Source organism: Suncus etruscus, chromosome 4 (genome assembly GCF_024139225.1).
Source record: "Suncus etruscus isolate mSunEtr1 chromosome 4, mSunEtr1.pri.cur, whole genome shotgun sequence".
Lineage (NCBI taxonomy): Eukaryota > Metazoa > Chordata > Mammalia > Eulipotyphla > Soricidae > Suncus > Suncus etruscus.
In genome coordinates, this window is record NC_064851.1 from 16,685,935 (window position 1) to 16,707,127 (window position 21,193).

General features: G+C 53.8%; 1 protein-coding gene across 10 annotated transcripts in view; it reads left to right on the top strand.

Annotated features, from left to right (window-relative positions):
* RAP1GAP (RAP1 GTPase activating protein) overlaps positions 1-21,193 on the top strand; it is an 89,282-nt gene that overhangs the window by 47,633 nt on the left and 20,456 nt on the right. For 9 of the 10 annotated variants that reach the window (XR_007494860.1, XR_007494863.1, XR_007494862.1 and 6 more), the window contains 5 exons: positions 8,733-8,826; positions 16,880-16,915; positions 17,811-17,858; positions 19,262-19,300; positions 19,924-20,109. Coding sequence is in view for 4 of the 10 variants with exons in the window: in XM_049772000.1 (XP_049627957.1) it covers positions 16,898-16,915; positions 17,811-17,858; positions 19,262-19,300; positions 19,924-20,109 (291 nt within the window). In the remaining 6 variants the exon portion in view is untranslated. The remainder of the gene's footprint in view (positions 1-8,732; positions 8,827-16,879; positions 16,916-17,810; positions 17,859-19,261; positions 19,301-19,923; positions 20,110-21,193) is intronic. The other variant, XR_007494861.1, reaches the window with a different exon arrangement.

Consider the following 21,193-nt stretch of genomic DNA (forward strand, 5'->3'; position numbering starts at 1 on the left):
GTGTCCTGAGACTCCATGGGACAATTGCAGGGGCGGACTTTGCCCTTAGCGCTGACACCTTACCTTTGTCTAGATTTAAGGCTTCCTCCTGTGGAGTGGGGATCTCAGCATTGCCATGGGTTCCCAAGGAAGCTGGTGAGGGCCAGATGGGTGGTTGGGGGTCAAATGGTACTGCTGCCCAAGCAAGAAGTAGCTTGTGGCACGGCCATCTCTGTGCCACCTTCTCTCTGCCAGAGGAGGAGTGTCAGGTTATGGCCACAGGACACAGCAGGACTCAGGCCCCCTGGGCAGAGCCTGGGCTGGCAGGTGCAGGTGGGTGGGAGGGAGGCTGATGGGGCCCAGCTGCTAGGCTCCCAGTGGGGGCCGGTCCCATGACCTTCTTTCGGGGCTGCCAACCTGTTGTTTGCTCAGGAGGCCACTGCCTGGCGTGGCTCCGGGATCCGGGTGTCTCGGCTTGCAGCCAGCTCTGGGTTGGGGAGGGCCCCTGACCAGCAACCTTACCCTTGCCCCCAGGAAAGTCTCCCAGCTCTTCCATTTGGGGCTGGCTGCAAGGTCCTGGGCCCATCTTGCAATCTCGGCTTCCTTCTCCCAGAAAAGTGGGGAGAAGGACAAGTGCTGCCCTTGGCTTATGTAGTGGTGAAAGTTTTGAGTCATCTCAGCTTTTGAGCCCCTGATCCTGGCTCCTGGGGGTGTCAGAGATACTGGCTGGAGAGCTGGGAGGAGCCCTTGTCTATGCACCCTCCACCCCTCCCTATAGCTTCAAGGAGGGCAGGCTCCAGGTCCAGCATGGAAACTTGCTTACCCGGCCTCCACTGGCCACCATCCCTTGGCACCTGGATGGGTGAACACTGGAAACAATGAACCTCTGTGGCCCCTGGGGGAGCTGCAAGTCTCTGGTTTCACATTAGTCACCTCAGACCCAATATACACAGATAGTCCCCCAGCACCCCCTCTGCTTGCCTCTCAGTGGGTAGAGAGTCCCAGCAGAAACCCTCCCACCCTGTTAGCACCTTGAAGTCTGTCCCTTGGGGGACAGACTTCAGTTGTTGCTCCCCACAGCTTTCCCATTTTACCTGTCTGCTACCAGCTTGTGATCAGCAACCCCACACCCAGCATAGGCTTTCTATGAGAGGATCCCCAGACACACATGAGGTCAAGGGAAGGCCCCCTATCAGTGGGTCACACCCAAAAACAGGGGTCACTCCTGGCTTTGTGCTCAGAAATTGCTCCTGGCAGGCACAGGGGACCATATGGGATGCCGGGATTCAAACTACAGTTCCTCCTGGGTTAGTTGCTTGCAAGGCAGACACCCTACCGATGTGCCATCTCTCCAGCCCCATCTGGGCACCTCTCTGTTATTCTGGAAATGTGGGGTCCCCAGGAGAGTTTGTTTTTGTTTTTGGGTCACACCTGGTTGTGCTCAGGGATCATTCCTGGCAAACTCAGGGGGCGATATGTGGTTCTAGGGATCGGACTCGGGTTAGCTGTGCTCAAGGCAAGCACCCTACCTACTGTACTATTGTTCCAGCCCCCCTTTTTTTCCAGCCCCTTATTATTGCAGTTAATGATGATATTGACCAAACGCCCAGCTCAGCTCTGCCCCGTGCCCCACAGCCAACAGACAACAGACAAGACAACAACAACAAGACCTTCCTTTCTGACCGATGGGAGAAAAAGGCAGGACTCAGCTGCCAGCTCCCTTGCTATAGATGTCTGGTCAACTGTCCTTGGTTCTTCCCTTCTCCCCAATCATATTTGGCTCTGACCCTCTGCTTGAATAAACTGTGGGACCCCCAAAGTTTCATGCCCTCCCATGTGGCATTTAAAATTCTGAGCAGTCAAGGATATAGACTCTCAATCCTGATCTGCTCCCGCCTGGCTGGCTTTAGTGGCTGGCTTTCATGACTTTAGTGGCGTTAGTGGTTCACCTTTGGGAACCTTGATTTCTCCTACTGGGAATCGGGAACCCAAGCATTTTTTTTTTTTAATTTATTTTGGGGCCATACCCGGCTGTGCTCAGAAGTAACTCCTGGCTCTTTGTTCAGGGATCATTCCTGGTGAATTAAGGGGACCTTGTGGGATTCCAAATTCTAACATAGGTCAGGTTAGATCACCTACAAGGCAAACACCTTACCCGCTATACTATAACTCTGGCCCCCCAAAGAACTGCTTTATCTCCCGCTTCAGTTCCGGTGAGGCTCCCAGGAGCGAGCAGATAAAGAGGGCTTTTGACAAGCACAGAGAACTGTGCTCACGACTGTGTGATTATTATTGTTACCTGATGTGGAGATAGGAATGGGGAGAGGTGCAGTGACAGTTGCCAAGAAACCCTGGAGCTGTCAGCAACAGCTTCCGGCCTGGCCCATCACACTCCCAAGGCTTTTCTCCTCACAGCACTGCCCCACCCGTACCTGGGCTGCTGGGTGCTTAGGAAGGGAGGGAGGGGACAGGCCAGCTGGCTAACAGCCATCCTCCAACCCCCCCTTCCAGCCTGAAGGTGACCCTGGAATGTGCCTGGCCCAGACTCTACCTTGGCTCCAGCTTTCCGCCTGACCTTGGCCAAGTCACCTCCCCTGCTGCTGCTTTTCCTGACATCCAGGTGTCTAGTACCTCTCGGCAGGTGTCCAGGCCAGTTAAGCCAGGATTGAAGCCGCAGCCCAGCCTGAGAGGGTGTGGGTGGCAGCTGCAGGCCAGGAGCTGCGTTCAGGATCCCAGGCTAAAGACCCTTTGGCCCAGCTAAAGAGCAGAGCAACAACGGCACAGCTAGAGTCCCGCACCTGGTCAGCCAGGCTCTGCCCTCTCCCCGCCGGCACCTGGGGTTTTTCTTCTTGTTTGGCAAATAGGTTGATCATTGTCTAACCTCCCTGAGTTGCTGGGGTGACCCAGTGAGACCAGGCCAAGGGCAGACTATAGGGTGCTGAGTGCAGCCGTGAGGAGCATGGGGCAGCAGCCCCATTCCAGCCTGTGCCAGATGCATCCTAGCTGCTGCAGGTGTGGGAGGAATGTGTGGCATAGAAGGCTGAGCAGGCCAGCTGGCAGGGGTGTTTCAGAGAAGTGGCTGATGGGGGCCCAAGGGAGAGCACAACAGGTATAGGGTGTTTGTCTTGCACGTGGCCAACCAGGTTCAATCTCATATGGTCCCTTGAGCCTGCCAGGAGTAACCCCTGAATACCCCCCAAACAAAACAAAATGTAAAACAGAGTTGCAGGGCCAAGTACAAGAGCGGGGGTGGGGGGGGGGGCCTGGAGAGATAGCATGGAGGTAAGGCATTTGCCTTGCATGCAGAAACTCGGTGGTTCGAATCCCGGCATCCCATATGGTCCCCCGAGCTTACCAGGAGCGATTTCTGAGCGTAGAGCTAGGAGTAACCCCTGAGCGCTGCCAGGTATGACCCCCCCCCCAAAAAAAAAAGAACCAAAAAAAAAATAAGAAGCAGGGTGGGGGGTGCCTTGAAAATGGGATGGTGGGACAAGTAGACTAGGAGACAAGGGGAAGGCCAGAGAAGGTCAAATTCATGATGAGGAGGGTATGACCCAGTCTGGGGAGCTCTGCTCAGGCTAGTGACAGGAGCAGGTGGGGTGACTCGGTGTTGGGGGTACAATGGTGAGGGGTGAGGAGGCAGCATCAGAAGGTGGCCCAGCATGAAGCATGACCTGTGCTCCTGACCAAGGGGGCCCAGTCCTTCACAGCTCACTAGCGCTCTTGAATATGTTTTCTCACTGCCCTGCATCCTGGATTCCTCATCTGAAAGATGAGCTGAAATGGTCAATAGAATCTGGGCAGTAAAAGCAAGGCTGGGTCAGGGCTGGAGGGAAAGCACAGTGATAGGGCGTTTGCCTTGCACGCAATTGATCCAGGACAAATGGTGGTTTGAATCCTGGCATCCCATAAGGTCCTCCGTGCCTGCCAGGAGCAATTTCTTTTTTGTTGCTGTTTTTGGGTCACACCCAGCATCGCTAGGGGTTACTCCTGACTCTATGCTCAGAAATCACTCCTGGCAGGCTCAGGGGACCATATGGGATGCTGGGATTCGAACCACCGTCCTTCTGCATGCAAGGCAAACACCTTACCTTCATGCTATCCCTCCGGCCCCACCAGGAGCAATTTCTGAGCAAAAGGCCAGGAGTAACCCCTGAGCACTGCTGGGTATGAACCTCCCCAAAAGAAAAAGATTGGGTGGATTATTCTCCCTGAGACCACTGTCCCCCAGGGGGGACTGACCAGCCCTGCTGTGAGTTCACACTCAGGGTTCAGGGTAACAAACATGGGTTCAAAGATTATTCTGCCTCCTTAGCTATGTGACTCCAGAGAAGTGAATATACCTCTCTGAGCTCAGTTTCCTTTTGTGTACAATAGGTAGTTTTTCAGCTCATGCTGTGCTGCATGGGAACTAGATGTTGAAGTGAGCGCAGGTCCCAGGGGAATAGCTGGGTGCTTCTGTATTGCTGTCCTTCTGCCCCTTCAGGGCTGGCATGATGGGGGCAGTGGGTGCCAACTTTCCTGCTCTGCCCCCTGCAGTGAAGAACTTGGCAGTAGCCTTTGGGGGAAAGTGTTGCCTGTACAGGAGCAAGGCTGAGGGGTGTGCAGGACTCAGGTCATCCAGGAATTGGCAAGTTAAGGCCCAGCACAGAGGCTGGATTCCTGAGTGGAAGCTGGAGTCCCCTTGTCTTCAACATTAGCCGGCCCAAGTGAGATGGGTATCTAGACACAGAGAAACGGAGGTGAAGATAGTTCTAGAAGGGGAACATACTAGGAACTGGAGTGACCCTGACTGACCTCAGCACCCAGTTGTTTTCTCCACCAAGGGAAATTAGTTTCACAGGGCTTCATTCAGCTCACGTCTCCTGGTTCCTGCAGTCTCCCCAACTCTCTGATTCAGTCAAGAGCCCTAGCTTTATAGGCTGATTTTGGTTTGTGAGCCATGTCCAGAAGTGTGCAGGGACCTTTTCTGGCTCAGTGGTCAGGGGGCATGCCTCCTAATGCTCAGAGGAAACCTTGTGTTGCCAGAGATTAAACCTGGGGTTACCCTATGCAAAATAAGCATGTGCTCAATCCATTGAGCCATCTCCTCAATTCAAGAACACTGGGTTTAAATTCTACTTCTTTTTTTGGACCATACCCACCAGTGCTTAGGAGTTTCTCCAACTCTGCGTTCAGAAATCACTGCTGGCAGGCTTGGGGGACCATCTGGGGCACCAGAGATGGAGCCTGGGTCAGCTGCATGCAAGGCAAGTGTCCGGCCCCTCTGACTTTTCAGTTCTACCCCACTACCTCATGATCCCAGAGCTAGGGCCCTGCTGGGAGCAGTTCCCAAGCACTCAGCCAGGAGTACCACTGGAGTGACCAAAAAAATAAATAAAAGCAAGAAAGGGCCCGGAGAGATAGCACAGCGGCGTTTGCCTTGCAAGCAGCTGATCTAGGACCAAAGGTGGTTGGTTGGAATCCCGGTGTCCCATATGGTCCCCCGTGCCTGCCAGGAGCTATTTCTGAGCAGACAGCCAGGAGTAACCCCTGAGCACCGCCGGGTGTGGCCCAAAAACCAAAATAAAATAAAATAAAAGCAAGAAAACAATAAATAAATTCTGGTTTCATCACACTTGCCAAGGAAGTGGAATGTCTTCTCAGGGTTTTGTTTTCTCCCTCTGTGAAAGGGAGATATATAGGGCTGGGAGAAAGCTCAGAGGGCTGGGACGCATTTTATATGGGAGTGAATCTCCCCCATCAGCACTTGGTCTTCTGATCATTGAATTCAAGGAACAATCCTTGAGTACTGCTAGATGTGACTCAAAAACAAACAAACAAAAAAAGGGGGAGTGAAGGTGAGCTTATCATCTCTCCCCTCCCCCCCTCTCATCTCCTGTCTCCAGTCTTTCCCCTTGCCTGCCCTTCTACTCAGAGCTCTTGAAGGCCTCCCTAATGCCAACATTCACTCATTTACCCGTTCAATAAATACTCAGGCCTTAACCGGGAGAGCCAGAGCTTACCAGGGATGAATAAACAATGAAGAACACCAAGTGAAAGCCTCTTCACTGGGATAAACCTTATGATGATTTGGGAGGGAAACTGAGGCTGAGGGTCCGTTTAGCTCCAAGCGTTTAGATAGCTCTGAGAGTTCTCAGGGAAGGTGAATGCCTCAAATTCCCCCAACTGCTTCCATCCTTCTGGTTCAGGCACTACCCACCGCATACCCTTCTTTTAGCTGCCAGCACCCTGGGACGTGGTGATGGGGTTGTCTCTGGGCAAAAGTTAAGCTGTTAAAAAAATGCTTCCTCTGGCATCCCTGCTAGAGTGTCTGGGTCCTGGGAAGACAGGGGAGGGAGCCCAGAACTTCCTGGGTTGGGTTCTTGCAGGCCCCATCCCATTTGGGGTGTGGCAGGCCCAGCTGCACCTGACTCAAGCTCTGTGCATGGCTGAAGATCATCTGGCTGCTCCAAGTGACTCACTCTTTCAGGACGGCTTTTGTGGACATTGGATAAGGGTGCGGCCACATCAGGGTGGCCCTAGGCTGCAGGCAGAAGGAAGCCAGGCCTACTCATTGGTCCCCAACTCCCTGGCTCCCAGGAACCACTGGCCACTTCCTCTCTCTGACCCTAGACATGGCCTCTCTGGCAGGCTTTCTGGGGTTATGGCAGCTGACTGCACTTTCATTAGACCTGCTTCCTTTCTGCAAGGCAGGGTAGGAATGCCCCCACCCCCCCCAACCCCCCGGGCTGGAGCCCGCAGGCATCACTCAGTGCAGACTCTGCTGGCCAGCTATGTCATAGGTTCCTCAGCTGTCCAGTGAGGTTCCCAGTATGATGGGGGGCTGGGCCCTCACACCTAGAAAGAGGGTGTTGCATATTGAGTTGTAGTTCCAGTGAGTGTCAGTTCTTAGTATCTTTAAAAATAGCAGTGCATGGGGCCAGAGAAATAACACTGCTGGTAAGGTGTTTGCCTTGCATGTGGTCAGCTGGATTCTATCCCCGACATCCTACATGGGCCCCCTAGTCTACCCAGATCAATTTCTGAGCACAAAGCCAGAGTAACCCCTGAGAGGCCTCAGCTCACCATCCTCTAGTGTGGGAAGATGGAACTTGGGTCCCATTACTCCTCAGTGCACCCCCAAGCACATTCAATCCCTCTCATCTCTGCACTATCTTCTGTTGCACAGGATACACCCATGTAGTACCCAAACCTAAGACACTTCTGCTGGCACTGGGAGAAAAGGAATGGGGAGGGAGCTGTCCACCCACCTTTTCAGTAAAGTTGCTGATGCTAAGAAGAAAAAATATAAGTGTTAGTGAAGCCAGGGTAGTAGTACAGCACTAGGACCTCTGCCTTGTATGTTTATCCTATATGGTCCATTGAGCCCCTCCTAGAGTGACCCCAGAGCACAGGGTCAGGAGTAAGCTATTAGTACCACCAAAATGAAAAGAAAAATGAGTAGCACTGTTGGGCCAGAGCAGGTACATGTCTAGGAAGTCAGGTGCTTATCTTGCATGTAACTGGCCCCAGTTTGTTCCTGAGCACCACCAAGATTGATCCCTGAGCAGAGTTGAGTAAATCTTGGACCAGAGAGACACCAGAAAGTATCTTGCCTTGCACACTATGGACCCAAGTTTACTCCCCAGTTCCACATATCGTTCCTAAGAACCACAAGGAATGATATCTGAATGCAAGAGTAAATCCTAAGCACAGCTCAGTAGGTCCCCAAACCAAAATATTAAATAAAAAGTCTTGGCGCCAGAGAGATGCCACAGCGGTAGGGTGTTTGCCTTGCATGCAGCCAATCTAGGAGGAATCCGGTTTGACTCGCAGCATCCCATATGGTCTTCCAGCCTGCCAGGGGCTATTTCTGAGTACAGAGCTAGGAGTGACCCCTGAGTGCTGCCTAACAACCAATCAATCAACAAATAAATAGTTAAAAAAAAAAAAGTCTTGAGGGGTTGGAGTGATAGCACAGCAAGTAGGGTGTTTGCCTTGCATGAGAACGACCCAGGTTCAAGCCCCAGCATCCCATAATGTTTCCCCTCAGCCCACCAGGAGTGCAGAGCCAGGAAGTAATCACTGAACACTGCTGGATGTGGCCCCAAAACAAAAACAAACAAAACAATCTTGAGGGACCAGAGCAGTGGCACAGTTGCAGGGCATTTGCCTTGAGCGCGGCTGACCTAGGTTGATCTGGGGTTCAGTCCCCTGGCATCCCATATGGTCCCCCAAATCAGGAGCGATTTCTGAGTGCATAGCCAGAAGTAACCCCTGAGTGTCACCGGCTGTAGTCCAAAAGCCAAAAACCAGGGCCGGAGAGATAGCACGGAGGTAGGGCATTTGCCTTGCAAGCAGAAGGACGGTGGTTTGAATCCTGGCATTACATATGGCTCCCAAGCCTGCCAGGAGCGATTTCAGAGTGTAGAGCCAGGAGGAACCCCTGAACGCTGCTGGGGGGGGGATGTATTGAGGGGCACATTCTTAGTCCAGAGAACATCATCCCCGACAGCAACACTTACTGCCCCTGCCTCAGTCTGCCTTCAGTATGGGCTGTGGATATCCCGTTGACTGGGCATGTGTTTTGGGGATCCCAATGGGGGTTGTAGGGAAGATCCCTATCTTTGACTTCTGAGGAAGGATCTACAGGAAGCCTCTCTTCTGTCTCCCAAGGAGCCCAGATGCCCTCCTCCATGGCATCTGTCATGGCAAAGTTCCTGAAACGCCCTGCTCTGGACTCGCCCTAACTCACACCTTTTCTCTCCCAGGAGGAGTGATGGGCCGAGCCAGTGCTCCCCTCCACCACTAGACCTGCCACGGGTGGACTTCACTCCCACCCACCCCGCTTCCCTGGGCCCCAAGGTAAGCTGTACCCCTTCACCCAAACCGCTCCTGACCCTGGAGTAGGCCTGCAACAATCCAGACTTGAACTGGCGTGGGAGGGGCTGGGCCACTTAGTCCCTCAGAGGAGTTAGTGGCTCAGCCACTGGAGTTAAGTGGCCTCCAGTTTTTCCTTCTCTGCACCTTTGCATCTTGCCAGTTGGATGCAGTGCTAATGCCACTTCATTGTGTACATTCAATGCCAATAAAGTATTCCATGCATCACGATTGGCATAGAGTGAGAGCCCAATAAAAGAAACCATTGTTATTATCATCAAAATCAAATATTTACCCAGAAACTGGTTTTGTGCCAAGAGTGGTGCTGGACACTGAGGGGCCATAAGTCAGCCAGATGCAGGCTTGATCCAAAAAAGGCGCGATGCAGTTAGGAGACAATTAACAGGCCATATATGTGTTGTGTCTGCTATAAGTATTTCTTGAGATGTGCAGAGTGGGTGGGTCAGTGATGCTTTACCGGAAGCATCTCTTTTCAGCCTCAGATGGCTAAATACACTGTGATACAATTATTATGGGTCCCATTTTGCAAATGAGAAAACAAGGGAAGGGGCCTGATAGATAGTATGGAGGTAAGGTGTTTGCCTTGCATGCAGGATGGTGATTCGAATCCAGGCATTCCATATGATCCCCCGAGCCTGGCAGGAGTGATTTCTGAGCATTGAGCCAGAAATGATCCCTGAGCGCTGCCGGGTGTGACCCAAAAAACAAACAAACAAACAAAAAAGCAACAACAACAAAAAAGAGAAAACAGGGCCCAGAGAGATAGCACAGCAGCGTTTGCCTTGCAAGCAGCCGATCCAGGACCAAAGGTGGTTGGTTCGAATCCCCGTGTCCCATATGGTCCTCCGTGCCTGCCAGGAGCTATTTCTGAGCAGACAGCCAGGAGTAACCCCTGAGCACTGCCGGTGTGGCCCAAAAACCAAAACAAACAAACAAACAAAAAAAGAGAAAACAAGGGCTCAGAGAGGTTATTTCCTCAAAGGGACACCGGTAGGATGTGACAGGCAGGAGTAGAACTCAGACTGTCTGAGAAGAGTGCTTACTACGGTAACCTACCAAGGCTACGAGGAAAAAAAAAACCCACTTTCACAGTTCACCTTCTGAAGCACACATACACACCACACCTTTGTAGCAGGCCTTCTCCTGACGGGGCTCCGAATGCTCAGAGAGGTGACACATTTGCTCTGTGTCACACTGCCAGGAAAGCACACTGTCAACTCCTCTCCCACCTAGGATACCTCCTGCCCCTACCCGGTTGGGAGGACAGAGACCAAGGAATGGAGCCCTAAGAAGGGAGAACCACCTGCAAAGGGGTCCGAAGTTGAGGTACCAGGGACAGCACTGGGGTTCCCTCTCCTGCTCTCTCAGCCTGCACAACAGCTCCAGACAAGGCTTCTTTGCCTTGTCACATGCTACTTGGCAGGATCCTGGGGTTCGGCAGGAAGGGAGAGGCCCCATGTCAATTCGGGTTTGGGAGTGAGATTCCCGTCTCTCTCCCCCTGAGCATCGGGAGGAGGCCAGGGTTCCTCCCAGGGCTGGGTGCCCCAGAAGTGCAGCAGCCCCTCCCTGCTCTTAATCTTCCCATCCAGGAACTAAGAGCTGGAGTAGCACAGTGCCCTGTGCCCTGACGGCCTCCCGGCCCCCCACCCCTGCTCACATAGCCTGGGGCTGGCCTTCTGGGACCTCCTCCAAGTCACCGCCCCTCAGGCGTCCTGGCCTCTGTCCAGTCTGGCTCGAAATTTCCCTTTATGCCAACACAGCCCAGACGGCGGCTCCAAACCACCCTATCCCAGAACCCCAGCCCCCAACCCCCCAAGGATGGAGACAGTCTGTGGATCATCCTCCTTGACAGGGGAGGAAACCAGAGTCCAAAGAGGCTGAATGATCAGCCTGGATTCCTAGCACACAGGTAGGGGCTGAGGGAGCCCCTCTCTGTTCCCTTCCCAGCACCCACACACATTTACAGTGATTTTTGTTTTTGTTTTTGTTTTTGTTTTATTCCACATTTTATGAAATTTTAAGTGCTTTTTTTGATTTGTTGGTACAAAAATTCACCTCACACATCCCTGCACACACAAAACCAAGAGATTAATTTATTGTAAGACAGAAAATTTGTGTCTGACTGTTTAATTTATTTACAAGAATGTGCAATGAACAAAGTTAAATGCTACCGTTCTTTAAAGCACATCATGTGCAGTGGCTATGAATTGAAATTCTGGTTTGATGTCCATTCAAATTTTATGTGTACCTTGGTGCAGACATTGCTCCTTTTTTTTTTTTTACATTGCTCCTTTTTATTAATCTTTTTTTTTGGGGGGGGCACACCCAGCGGTGCTCAGGGGTTACTCCTGGCTGTCTGCTCAGAAACAGCTCCTGGCAGGCACGGGGGACCATATGGGACACCGGGATTCGAACCAACCACCTTTGGTCCTGGATCAGCTGCTTGCAAGGCAAACACCGCTGTGCTATCTCTCTGGGCCCTTATTAATCTTTTTATTAATCTTGAGACACCGAGTTAAAAAGTTGTTGATAGTTGAATTTGGGGTCAACAATATTCCAATACTCATCTCTTGTCCAATGCTCATTTTCTGACACCAATTTCCTCAGTTACCATCTCTTAGTCTCATCCTTGTTCTCACCAAGGCCTGTCTCATTGGCAGACATATTTTTTTTCTCTCTCTGTTTTCTCTTTAAGGCACCATGTTTTTCACACATTTATAGTGTCCATGGAACCCCTTTCAGGGACAAGTGAGATGCCCCCTTGCTGTTGGGTGCTGACTTTTCAGAGCACTCTGAAAAGTGGGAATCAGGAAACAGCGCTATCACATGGACATATATTCCATCCCAGTGCTAGTCCGCACACACACACACACACACACACACACACAAATGCATGTACATATGCTCCAGGACCCTTGTCCCTGGGGTTTCTTCACTCCTGGTTCAGGAATTCATATCCCCTGCAGCCGAAGCCTAACTGCACTCAGGTGAGCAGCACAGACAACAAGCACACAGATCCACACATGTGCAACCACCACCATTGATCTCACAGAACACACTCTCACACACAGCTGTTTGCACGCAAGACTCTCACATACATGTACACAGCTGCACACACACACACAAACTCACACACAGCTATCTGCTGCTGCACAAACTCAGCTCGGGTGGTCTGAGCAGGTTCGGCTTCCCGAAGGGGCAGTGTGGGAATGGATGTTCTCCGGCTGCATTTCAATGGGTGCCCGGAAGCGCTCAGGCCTGGAAGTGCTGCATAAATCAATATTTGCTGCCGTTAATTATTAAAAACAAGCTACACCGTGTCTGGAACACACATCTCCGGAGTTCCCACTGGCTCCCTGGGCTCCAACCTGACGCAGGGCCAAGTCTGGGGGAATGAAGGTGCTTGGCCTTCCTTTCAGGATCCTTGGGTTCTGGGGAGGAAGAGGCTGTTCCTCTGCCAGTAGCAACTTTAGGACCCTGAAACTGCGCATGCAGTTGGTGGGAAGCCTCAGGGCTGATTTACAATGTGGAGCAATGGTCACATCCCCAGTGCCGGTTTGGGGTGGGGGTGTAAGTGCTGCTCACATTTCTATATGGCAGCTGGAATGACCCCTAGAAGCCTCAGATTTTACCTGTGAAACCCACAGTTGCTCCAGAGACCCACCCAGGTTCACTCAGTAAGCCGATGCAATGGGAGGTCAGCACTGTACTGCGGGGTCAAGGCCAGAGTCACTCAGGGACTAGTGCTGTCTCCTCTGGGCTGGGGGTCTGGGATCAAGGTCTAGTGCAGCAAGGAAAGAAGGAAGGAAGGAAGGAAGGAAGGAAGGAAGGAAGGAAGGAAGGAAGGAAGGAAGGAAGGAAGGAAGGAAGGAAGGAAGGAAGGACAGATTTCTTTTCCTGGAATTCTAGTTCCACACTGGAAGGAAGGAAGGAAGGAAGGAAGGAAGGAAGGAAGGAAGGAAGGAAGGAAGGAAGGAAGGAAGGAAGGAAGGAAGGAAAGGGAGGAAGGGAGGAGGGAGGGAGGGAGGGAGGGAGGGAGGAAGGGAGGGAGGAAGGAAGGAAGGAAGGAAGGAAGGAAGGAGGAAGGGAGGGAGGGAGGGAGGGAGGGAGGGAGGGAGGGAGGGAGGAAGGAAGGAGGAAGGAAGGAAGGAAGGAAGGAAGGAAGGACAGATCTCTTTTCCTGGAATTCTAGTTCCACTCTCCCTGAGTGTGCCATCTGGAGCACGGTGTTGTGCCTCTTTGGACTCATTCTTTCATCTATAAAATGGCACATGGCATCGAAAGATACTTCCCATGTCAGGGAGGTGAGAATTGGGACCTCAGGAAAGGGCCCAGCCAGCGTTCAGTAGGTGCTCAAGAAAAAGCTGTTTTCACAGTGGAAAGCGGGCCAGAGAGATAGCATGAAGGTAGGGCTTTTGCTTTGCATGCAGAAGGTTGGTGGTTCGAATCCCACCATCCCCATATGGTCCCCCGAAGCCTGCCGAGGAGCAATTTCTGAGCGTTAGAGCCAGGAGTCATCCCTGAGTGCTGCCGGTTGTGACCACAAAACCAAAAAAAAAAAAAAAAAAAAAAGAGTCTGGAAAGACTGAGAGGGTGGCGGGGGGAAAAGTAACTCATGCATTTCAGTAGCAAGCAAGCAACCTCGCAGGGCTTTGAAGGCGCAGGGCGCGTTGGCCGGAACCCGGGAGCCGGGAGGCTATGGGCGTGGCCTGTAGTGACCACGCCCACGATCCTCAGCTGCCACGCCCCTTCCCCCGGCGCGGCCCTTACCTGGCGCCCCGCCCACTCCGGCCCGGGCTCTGCCGCGGCGAGCCGGAGTGCGCGGAGCTCGGTGGTGCTGCGGGGTCCCGGGCTGGGGCGCGCGGGGGGCCCCCCGCTGTAAACGTCGCCTGGACGGGGGGCCGGGGCCGGGCCGGGCCGACCTCGGGATGGCGCAGCCGCGGCCCCTGGCGCCCCCTGATCGTCCACGGAGGAGGCTCGCTGCCCGCGAGGGCCGGCTGGCAGGTGAGGACGCAGAGGGGGCGGCCTGGCCGAGGGGGGCCTCCCTCTTGGGTCGGGGCCACTGGACTTCTCGGAAGCCGGGGCGCCCCGGCTGTGTGCGAGGGTGTCATGGAGGGTGTGTTACCTTCTGGGCTGACACCTAGAGACACCAGACGCACACCCCTGCCTGCTTGCCCCAGGGATCCGGCCTTGAGTTTCTCTCTCTCTGCAATGGCCCAGGGAGCAGTTGGCCATGGGAGGCACTTCTGGGGTTTTGGGGGCACAGGACACGCGGTCAGACAGGCAGGCAGACAGACAGACAGACAGATGGACAGATGGTCATCCCCCCCTGCAGCTTGCTCAGCCTTGCACTAATATCAGGGCTGCTACTGCTGTTGCAAAGAGGCTGCCAGTGTAGGTGTCACTTGTTGCTGTGTGCGCGTCTAGGGGTGACAGGTCCATGTGTCAGTGTTTACATGGCTGTGACTTCCCATATGGGGGTGCCTGGGGGGGTGTTATTAACCCACACCTGTCACACAGTCCTGGCCTGAGCTCTGCTGGGCAGCTTGCTGGTTCGTGGCCGACCTAGGTTTTGCAAGGCAAAACCCATTTTGTTGTGGAACCGGTGTGTGTGTGTGTCTATCTGCCTGCACTGTAAGTGTGTGTGTCTGTGATGTTTTGTTTTGTTTTGTTTTCCTCTCTGACAGCCTGTGGAATTGTCTTTTCCAAACTCAAGACGTGTAGGGTGTAGTTGGAGGTGGCCATGGGTGAGAATTATCTATGGGTGCCCAGAGGACCTTTGATGGATGGGTTTGCCCTGGGCAGGGCAGGGTGAGCACTTGAGGTGTTTGTGTCTCATGATTTTTTAGCATGGCAATGCGTGTGTGTGTGTGTGTGTGTGTGTGTGTGTGTGTGGTGGGGGAGATCAGTGGTGTGCACTTAGGACGTTGCGTTTCACCCTGTGCCCTTCACCTCTGATGAGTCCTTCCCAGAGTTGCTTTCTTTAACTCTCAAGACTCGGTGAATGCAGTAGGCTACAGGCACTGTGTCTGATGATGTTGAATGGGACTTGGGAATGGGACTCTTGTGTCTCGAGTGTGCGCTGTTGTGTCTCAGCACGTGGATGAACATGGGTTTGTTCCTCTGGTTTCATGTGCAGATGCTGCTGTGTTGATCTGCCGGGGTGTGGTGGGGCGGGAGGTGTCTGGCATTTTGCGTGTGTGGCTGTCACAGCACAGAAACCTGGGTGTAGTGAGTGCTGCTACGAGTTGTGAAGTTGAAGACCAGGACACATGAAGTTGAAGACCAGGACACATGCATCTAGATGAGTTACCATTTGTGAGCTTAAGATTCCATGTGTAGGGTCTGGAAAGATAGCACAGCAGTGAGGCGCTTGCCTTGCATGCAGAAGGACGGTGGTTTGAATCCCAGCATCCCATATGGTCCCCCGAGCCTGCCAGGAGAGATTTCTGAGCATAGAGCCAGGAGTAATCCCTGAGCGCTGCCGGGTGTGACCCAAAAACCAAAAAAAAAAAAAAGATTCCATGTGCTCAGACCCCATGGGTATTTTCCCTGGTACAATGACACTGTTTTACTTTTTTTTTTTTTTTTTTTGGTTTTGGTGCCACACCTGGTGATGCTCAGGGCTTACTCCTGGCTATGTGCTCAGAAATGGCTCCTGGCTTGGGGGACCACATGGGACTCTGGGGATCGAACCAAGGTCCATCCTGGGTCAGCCACATGCAAGGCGAACACCCTATCATTGCTCTATCACTCCGGCCCCTGTTTTACTTATTTTTATTTTATTTTATTTGCAGGAAGGGTTGTGTTCCATATGGCAGAGCTTGGGAGCTACTCTTGGTTCTGTGCTTGGGGGCTACCTGGGTAGTATTTGGGGGATTAGATGCACTGGTGGGACAGAACCGGAATCAGCTGTGGGTGAGGCAAACGCCTAGACCTCTCCAGTCCAGGGAGAGTTTTTAAGCCTCAGTGTACTTGCCTGTGTGTGAGAGAAAGAAAAGGAGTGTGGGGGAGAGTGTATCAGAGCTCACGTGAGTTCTTGTAGTGCATTATCCCACAGCATATGCGTGTGTAGGGGATGACCTTGAGGGGTGGGTATTGAGTTTAGGTGGGTCCCACTGGGCTGCCAGAGCCAGAGAAGCCTTGAAGGTGCTGGGGGAGGGGTTTTTCTCAAGCCCAGCCCCGAGCTCAGCCTTCCAGGGAAGGCTCCTAGGGAGTTGGTGCTGGAGAGGCCACAGCTGCCAAACACAGCTGGCAGATGCCCGGATTAACACTGCATGTGTCCTGGCAAGCTTCAGGGAAGGTTGACTGAGGCTTGAGAGGTAGTGGGTATATGTAGACCATTGGGGCATGTTGGTATTATCTGCCCTCTCAGACCTTCCAGTCCCTGCTGCTCAAGCCCTCTCCTTAGGAAACTCAATAGAACCACACACTATTTATTTATTTATTTATTTATTTATTTATTTATTTATTTATTTATTTATTTATTTATTTATGGGCCACATCCGGTGACACTCAGGAGTTACTCCTGACTATGCACTCGTAAATCGCTCCTGGCTTGGGGGACCACATGGGACTCCGGGAGATCAAACCGTCGTCTGTCCTAAGCTAGTGCGAGCAAGGCAGACACCCTACTACTTGCGCCACTGCTCCGGTCCCAGAACCACGCACCATTCTGAGGATCCCAGTTGGGCTGGGTCTTGGGCTCCTCTAAGTCATGACTGCCGATGTCATTGTTGCAGTGATGCAGAGGGTGTGTGTGTGTGTGTGTGTGTGTGTGTGTGTGTGTGTGTGTGTGTGTGTGTGTCTTTCTCAGGGGTCACTTTTCTCTTTCTTCCCCATGGACTGGCACCGAGTGGGGTGGGGTTGGTGGAGAGGATGCCCTTCCCTGGAGCCTTCCCCACTTCTTCTTCCTGCTCATGCAGCCAACTCACAGTGGTTGGTGGGGTGGTGCAGGGACCAGGCAGGTTCGGTGGCCCGCTCTCAGGTTGACCTTGCCCCCACTTCTCTATTGCAGAACACAGATCTGTTTGAGATGATTGAAAAGATGCAGGTGAGCATGGCTCTGCGGCCCACAGCAGAACCGGGGTTCACCCTGAACCGGGGTGGGAGCTGCTGCCTTTTCTCTCTGCCTGTCCTCTCTGGGGAAGGGCTAGGAGGGGGCCCTGGGCACAGAGCTGGGAGGGGAAGTCCCAGCCTCAGGGCAGAGAAGGAAGATCAGCAGGCTGCTCTCCCTACGATTGAGGGCAGGTGTTTCACTCCCATCCTGCCTGGGTCACTCCCCGCACCCCTCTCCACGTACATGTATCTCTTCAACCCTGACTCTGAGAAGCAAGCTGGCTTTGCAGGGTCATCTATGAGGGACAGAGACCAGGGCTCTACCAGGCCATGCTGGATGGAGTCTGGGCTGCAGGTGACAGGGGCAGGTGAATAGGGCAGCCCCCCCCACCAATGCATCAGTCTTGTCCATCCTCTTTTCCCCACCTCTTCCAGACCCATGTTTGACTTCTGTGTCATCTTGTGTCTGGAAGGGGATGCAGAGGGACCAGGTCAAACCTCAGGAGCTTTGTAGGGTATCAGTTGCCCCCCTGCAAGCCCTCTCTCTTGCCCCCTCCAGTTTCTCTGCCTGTCTATGACTCCAGCTCCCCTCCTCCTTCCCCCGCTGTCTCCCCTCTCTCACCAGCATGGATCTGTGTGGCAGCAGCCCCCTCCTCTTGCTCACACACGTGCACTGCACCCCTGCCCGCACTCCCAGGCTCACACACATTCCTGCACAGCGCCGTGCCCCTCCCTGCTGCAGATACCAGCCAAATGTTCCCCCAGGCCCTGCTCGGAGTTCTAGGCAACCTGGCCCCCCAGCACCCATGGGTCTTGCCTGTCCCCTCTGTGCAAGCAGGGGTGTAGACAGGGTTTGTGGGGGCTTATGGTGTGCTGCCTTCTCTTTGCAGGGAAGCAGGATGGATGAACAGCGCTGCTCCTTTCCACCGCCCCTCAAAGTAGGTCTGAAGCGTGGCCCCACCCCCCAACCCCCCTGGCTGTGGCTGTCTGCCTGGAGGCCTGCTTCCGCAAGGCAGGCAGCAAGCACAGCCTCTCCTAAGGGCTGGGAGACCTGGAGGGGGGAAGGGGAAGGGGAAGCTGCCCAGCTCAGGGCCTGCCCAGGCACATGAGGAAGTGGTCTCCCTGCCAGTCAAATGCAGGCCCAGGTAAGGGTACCACCATCAACTCACCCTCTCCCCACCTGTCTCCCCCAGACCAGAGTCATAACTTCATCCTTACAGACTGTGCCCTAAGTTGTCCCTGAAGCCACTTCCCATCCACTTGCTGGCTGACTTAACACCCAGATTTAGGAAGCTTGATCTGCATTGCTCCAGCCCGAGAACCTTCCTACTGATGGGGGAAGGGGAGAGGAAGGGAGAGGAGGAGGGGGGGAGGGGGGGAGGGGAAGAAATGGGGAGTGGAGGGGGAAGGAGGAAAGGGAGGGGAACTGAGGGAGATGAAGGAGGGGAGGGGAGGGGAGAGGAGAGGAGAGGAGGGGAGGGGAGGGGAGGGGAGGGGGAGGGGAGGGGAGGGGAGGGGGGGAGGGGAGGGGAGGGGAGGGGGAGGGGAGGGGAGGGGGAGGGGAGGGGAGAGGAGGGGGAGGGAGGAGGGGAGGGAGAGGAGAGGGAGGGGGAGAGGAGAGGAGAGGAGAGGAGAGGAGAGGAGAGGAGAGGAGAGGAGAGGAGAGGAGAGGAGAGGAGAGGGAAGAGAAGCAATGGATTACAGGAAGAAATGGGGCGAGCCTGGGAGTGTGGGCAAGGGGTTGAAGCAAGAGGAAGGAGAGGGCAGCTGCCACGAAGAAGGGAGAGTACAGAGGGTGGATGGGAGGGGGGCACCTGGTGTCCCAGCCACTTGGGAAGAGACTGACCATCAGAAGTTCTTGTTTTGACTTGGGGTTTACTGGGGTGGGGCTGCAGCTCAGGCAAGTCCTTCTCTGCTTGATGATCAGGGAACTCAGCAGCTAGGAGACCAGGTCTGAACCCAGGATAGGCCCAGTCTGGAGAGGGATTATGGCATAACCTGGTGTTTTGCCAGGGCAGGGCTCCTCACCTCAGAACCTCAGGACTCTCATACCTGGGAGCTTCTCGGGTCATACCCCAAACTCAGGGCATGTGCCTCAGCTCTCCATGCTTAGAACCCCACCCCACACCCCTCTGAGGCACTGAGAACTACTATTCCAGAGGGTCCTTGTGGGAAGAAGGTTGGGGTGTCCTTTCCCAGAGAACCCCATCATCAAGGGGCAAAAGCTTGTCAGGCCTCTCCTTTGGGCTCTCCCAAGGCCAGGCCTGTCCTGTCTGTGAGGTGGGGAGGTGGGAACAGACCTCCCCTGTATCCCAGCCAGACCTTGGCTTGTGTTTTGCAGACGGAGGAGGACTACATTCCTTACCCCAGCGTCCATGAGGTAATCACTGGACCCACAATCCATTCTCGCCCTAGTCTCGGAAGTCCTCATGCAAGGAGTGTGGGCAAATGGGGCTTTCTCTCCTGTCAAACCTGACTCAGGTCTTGCTGTGGGGGCTGTAGACCTTGGAGCTTTGTGAAGCAGACATCCCACCCTCCTGGCTCACGCCAGGCCCTAGCTCTGCCTGCTCAGCCCCTTGCACCCCCACCATTCAAGGTGCCATATGGGTTGGGGGGGTCCCTACCTGCAGTGTGAGGAGACCTGGGGAGTGCCTTGGAGGGATGGGTGTGAGTCCAGGGTACCCCTGGAGACACTGGCTTGTCCCCTGACACCATGGAAAAGATGGCCTAACTCCATGCTGTAAGGGGTGCGTGTAGGGCTCTTGAGAAGGTCTTTGGGGTTTTGTTTGATTTTGTTTTGTTTTGTTTTTGACTTTTGAAATACACCCAGCTGTGCTCAGGGGTTACTCCAGGCTCTGAACTCAGGAATTATTCCTTGCAGGCTGAGACCATATGGGATGCAGGGAATCGAACCCGGGTCTATTGTGTACAAGGCAAACTTTCTACCTACTGTGCTATCATCCCAGCCCCACTTGAAAAGGTCTTAACTGAGACTCATTTCAGGTCCTGGGGCGAGAAGGACCCTTCCCCCTCATCCTGCTGCCCCAGTTTGGGGGCTACTGGATCGAAGGCACCAACCATGAAATCACCAGTATCCCCGAGACAGAGCCACTGCAGTCCCCCACGGCCAAGGTGAAGCTTGAGTGCAACCCCACAGCCCGGATCTACCGGAAGCACTTCCTCGGCAAGGTGGGTGGCCACTGCTGGTGGTGGTGGGTATAGAACACCAAGGCTGAGTCGAGTGGGGCACCCCAGTCTCAAGAGCATGTTTAGATGTACAGACTCACACAGCAAATAAGGGTGGTAGTAGACAGCATTAGTCACAGAGGACTTGCCCAGGATCTTGATCCCCGCTTTTGCCATCTGCCTCTCACACCCTCTGTGTCCTCACTGTCTTGATCCCTTCAAGGAATTCACCAGAGCCCTTCTCTGGTAGGTCTGGCACAGCCGTAAATGGAAACCCATGCTCTGGAGGCCCTGAGCACCCGCAGTGTGGCGGGCCCTGCGGGCAGCCTCAGATGGACCAGACAGCACCGCACACTCAGGCCCTGCCCTCAGGCACCTTGAGGTGGGGGCTAGGAGGACACTGGAATGTCTTGACTTGACTGGGTGGAGGCAGCCCCAGCCTGGGACGCTGCCCTGTCACTCCTCACCCAAGTGTCTCCCACTCGGGTTCCAGGCTAGCTTCTGGGGGTGGAGAGGTAACAGGTAGGACCTTGTGTATGTCAGCTTCCATGGCCAATACTCTCACCTATGGTAAGGGCTTGAATGTAGTCTGTGTTCTGAAGTATCATAGTCTGGATATTTGGCTTTCCCAAGTGGTACTCAGGAGGCCCGAGGGATCCCCAGTGTTATTTAGTCAATCGGTCCATTGGCTCCAATGTGAGGACCTGAGAACATGGTGCTGCTTAGGGATTCCCTGGCCATGCTACCAGAACTTAGGGACCTCCAGAGGCCTCTAGGGCTATACCCAGCAATGTTCTGGGGATCATGTGATGCTGGGGATAGAACCTGGATCAGGCATCATGCAATCTTCCAACCTTTTCCATTGTTGATGGTGTACAATTAGGCAAGTTATTTCACCTTCCCGGGCCTGTTTCCTCCAATTGGGAACAATAAAAAACACATGCAACGTATAGAGAGAACCATGCCTGGCATGCAGGAAGGATTCAGTAAATGTCAAGTGTTATTGTACTACCCTCATAATTACTCAGGTCAGGACTGGCTTGCTTTTTTGTACAGAAGAGGAAACTGACGTTGAGACAATAAAGTG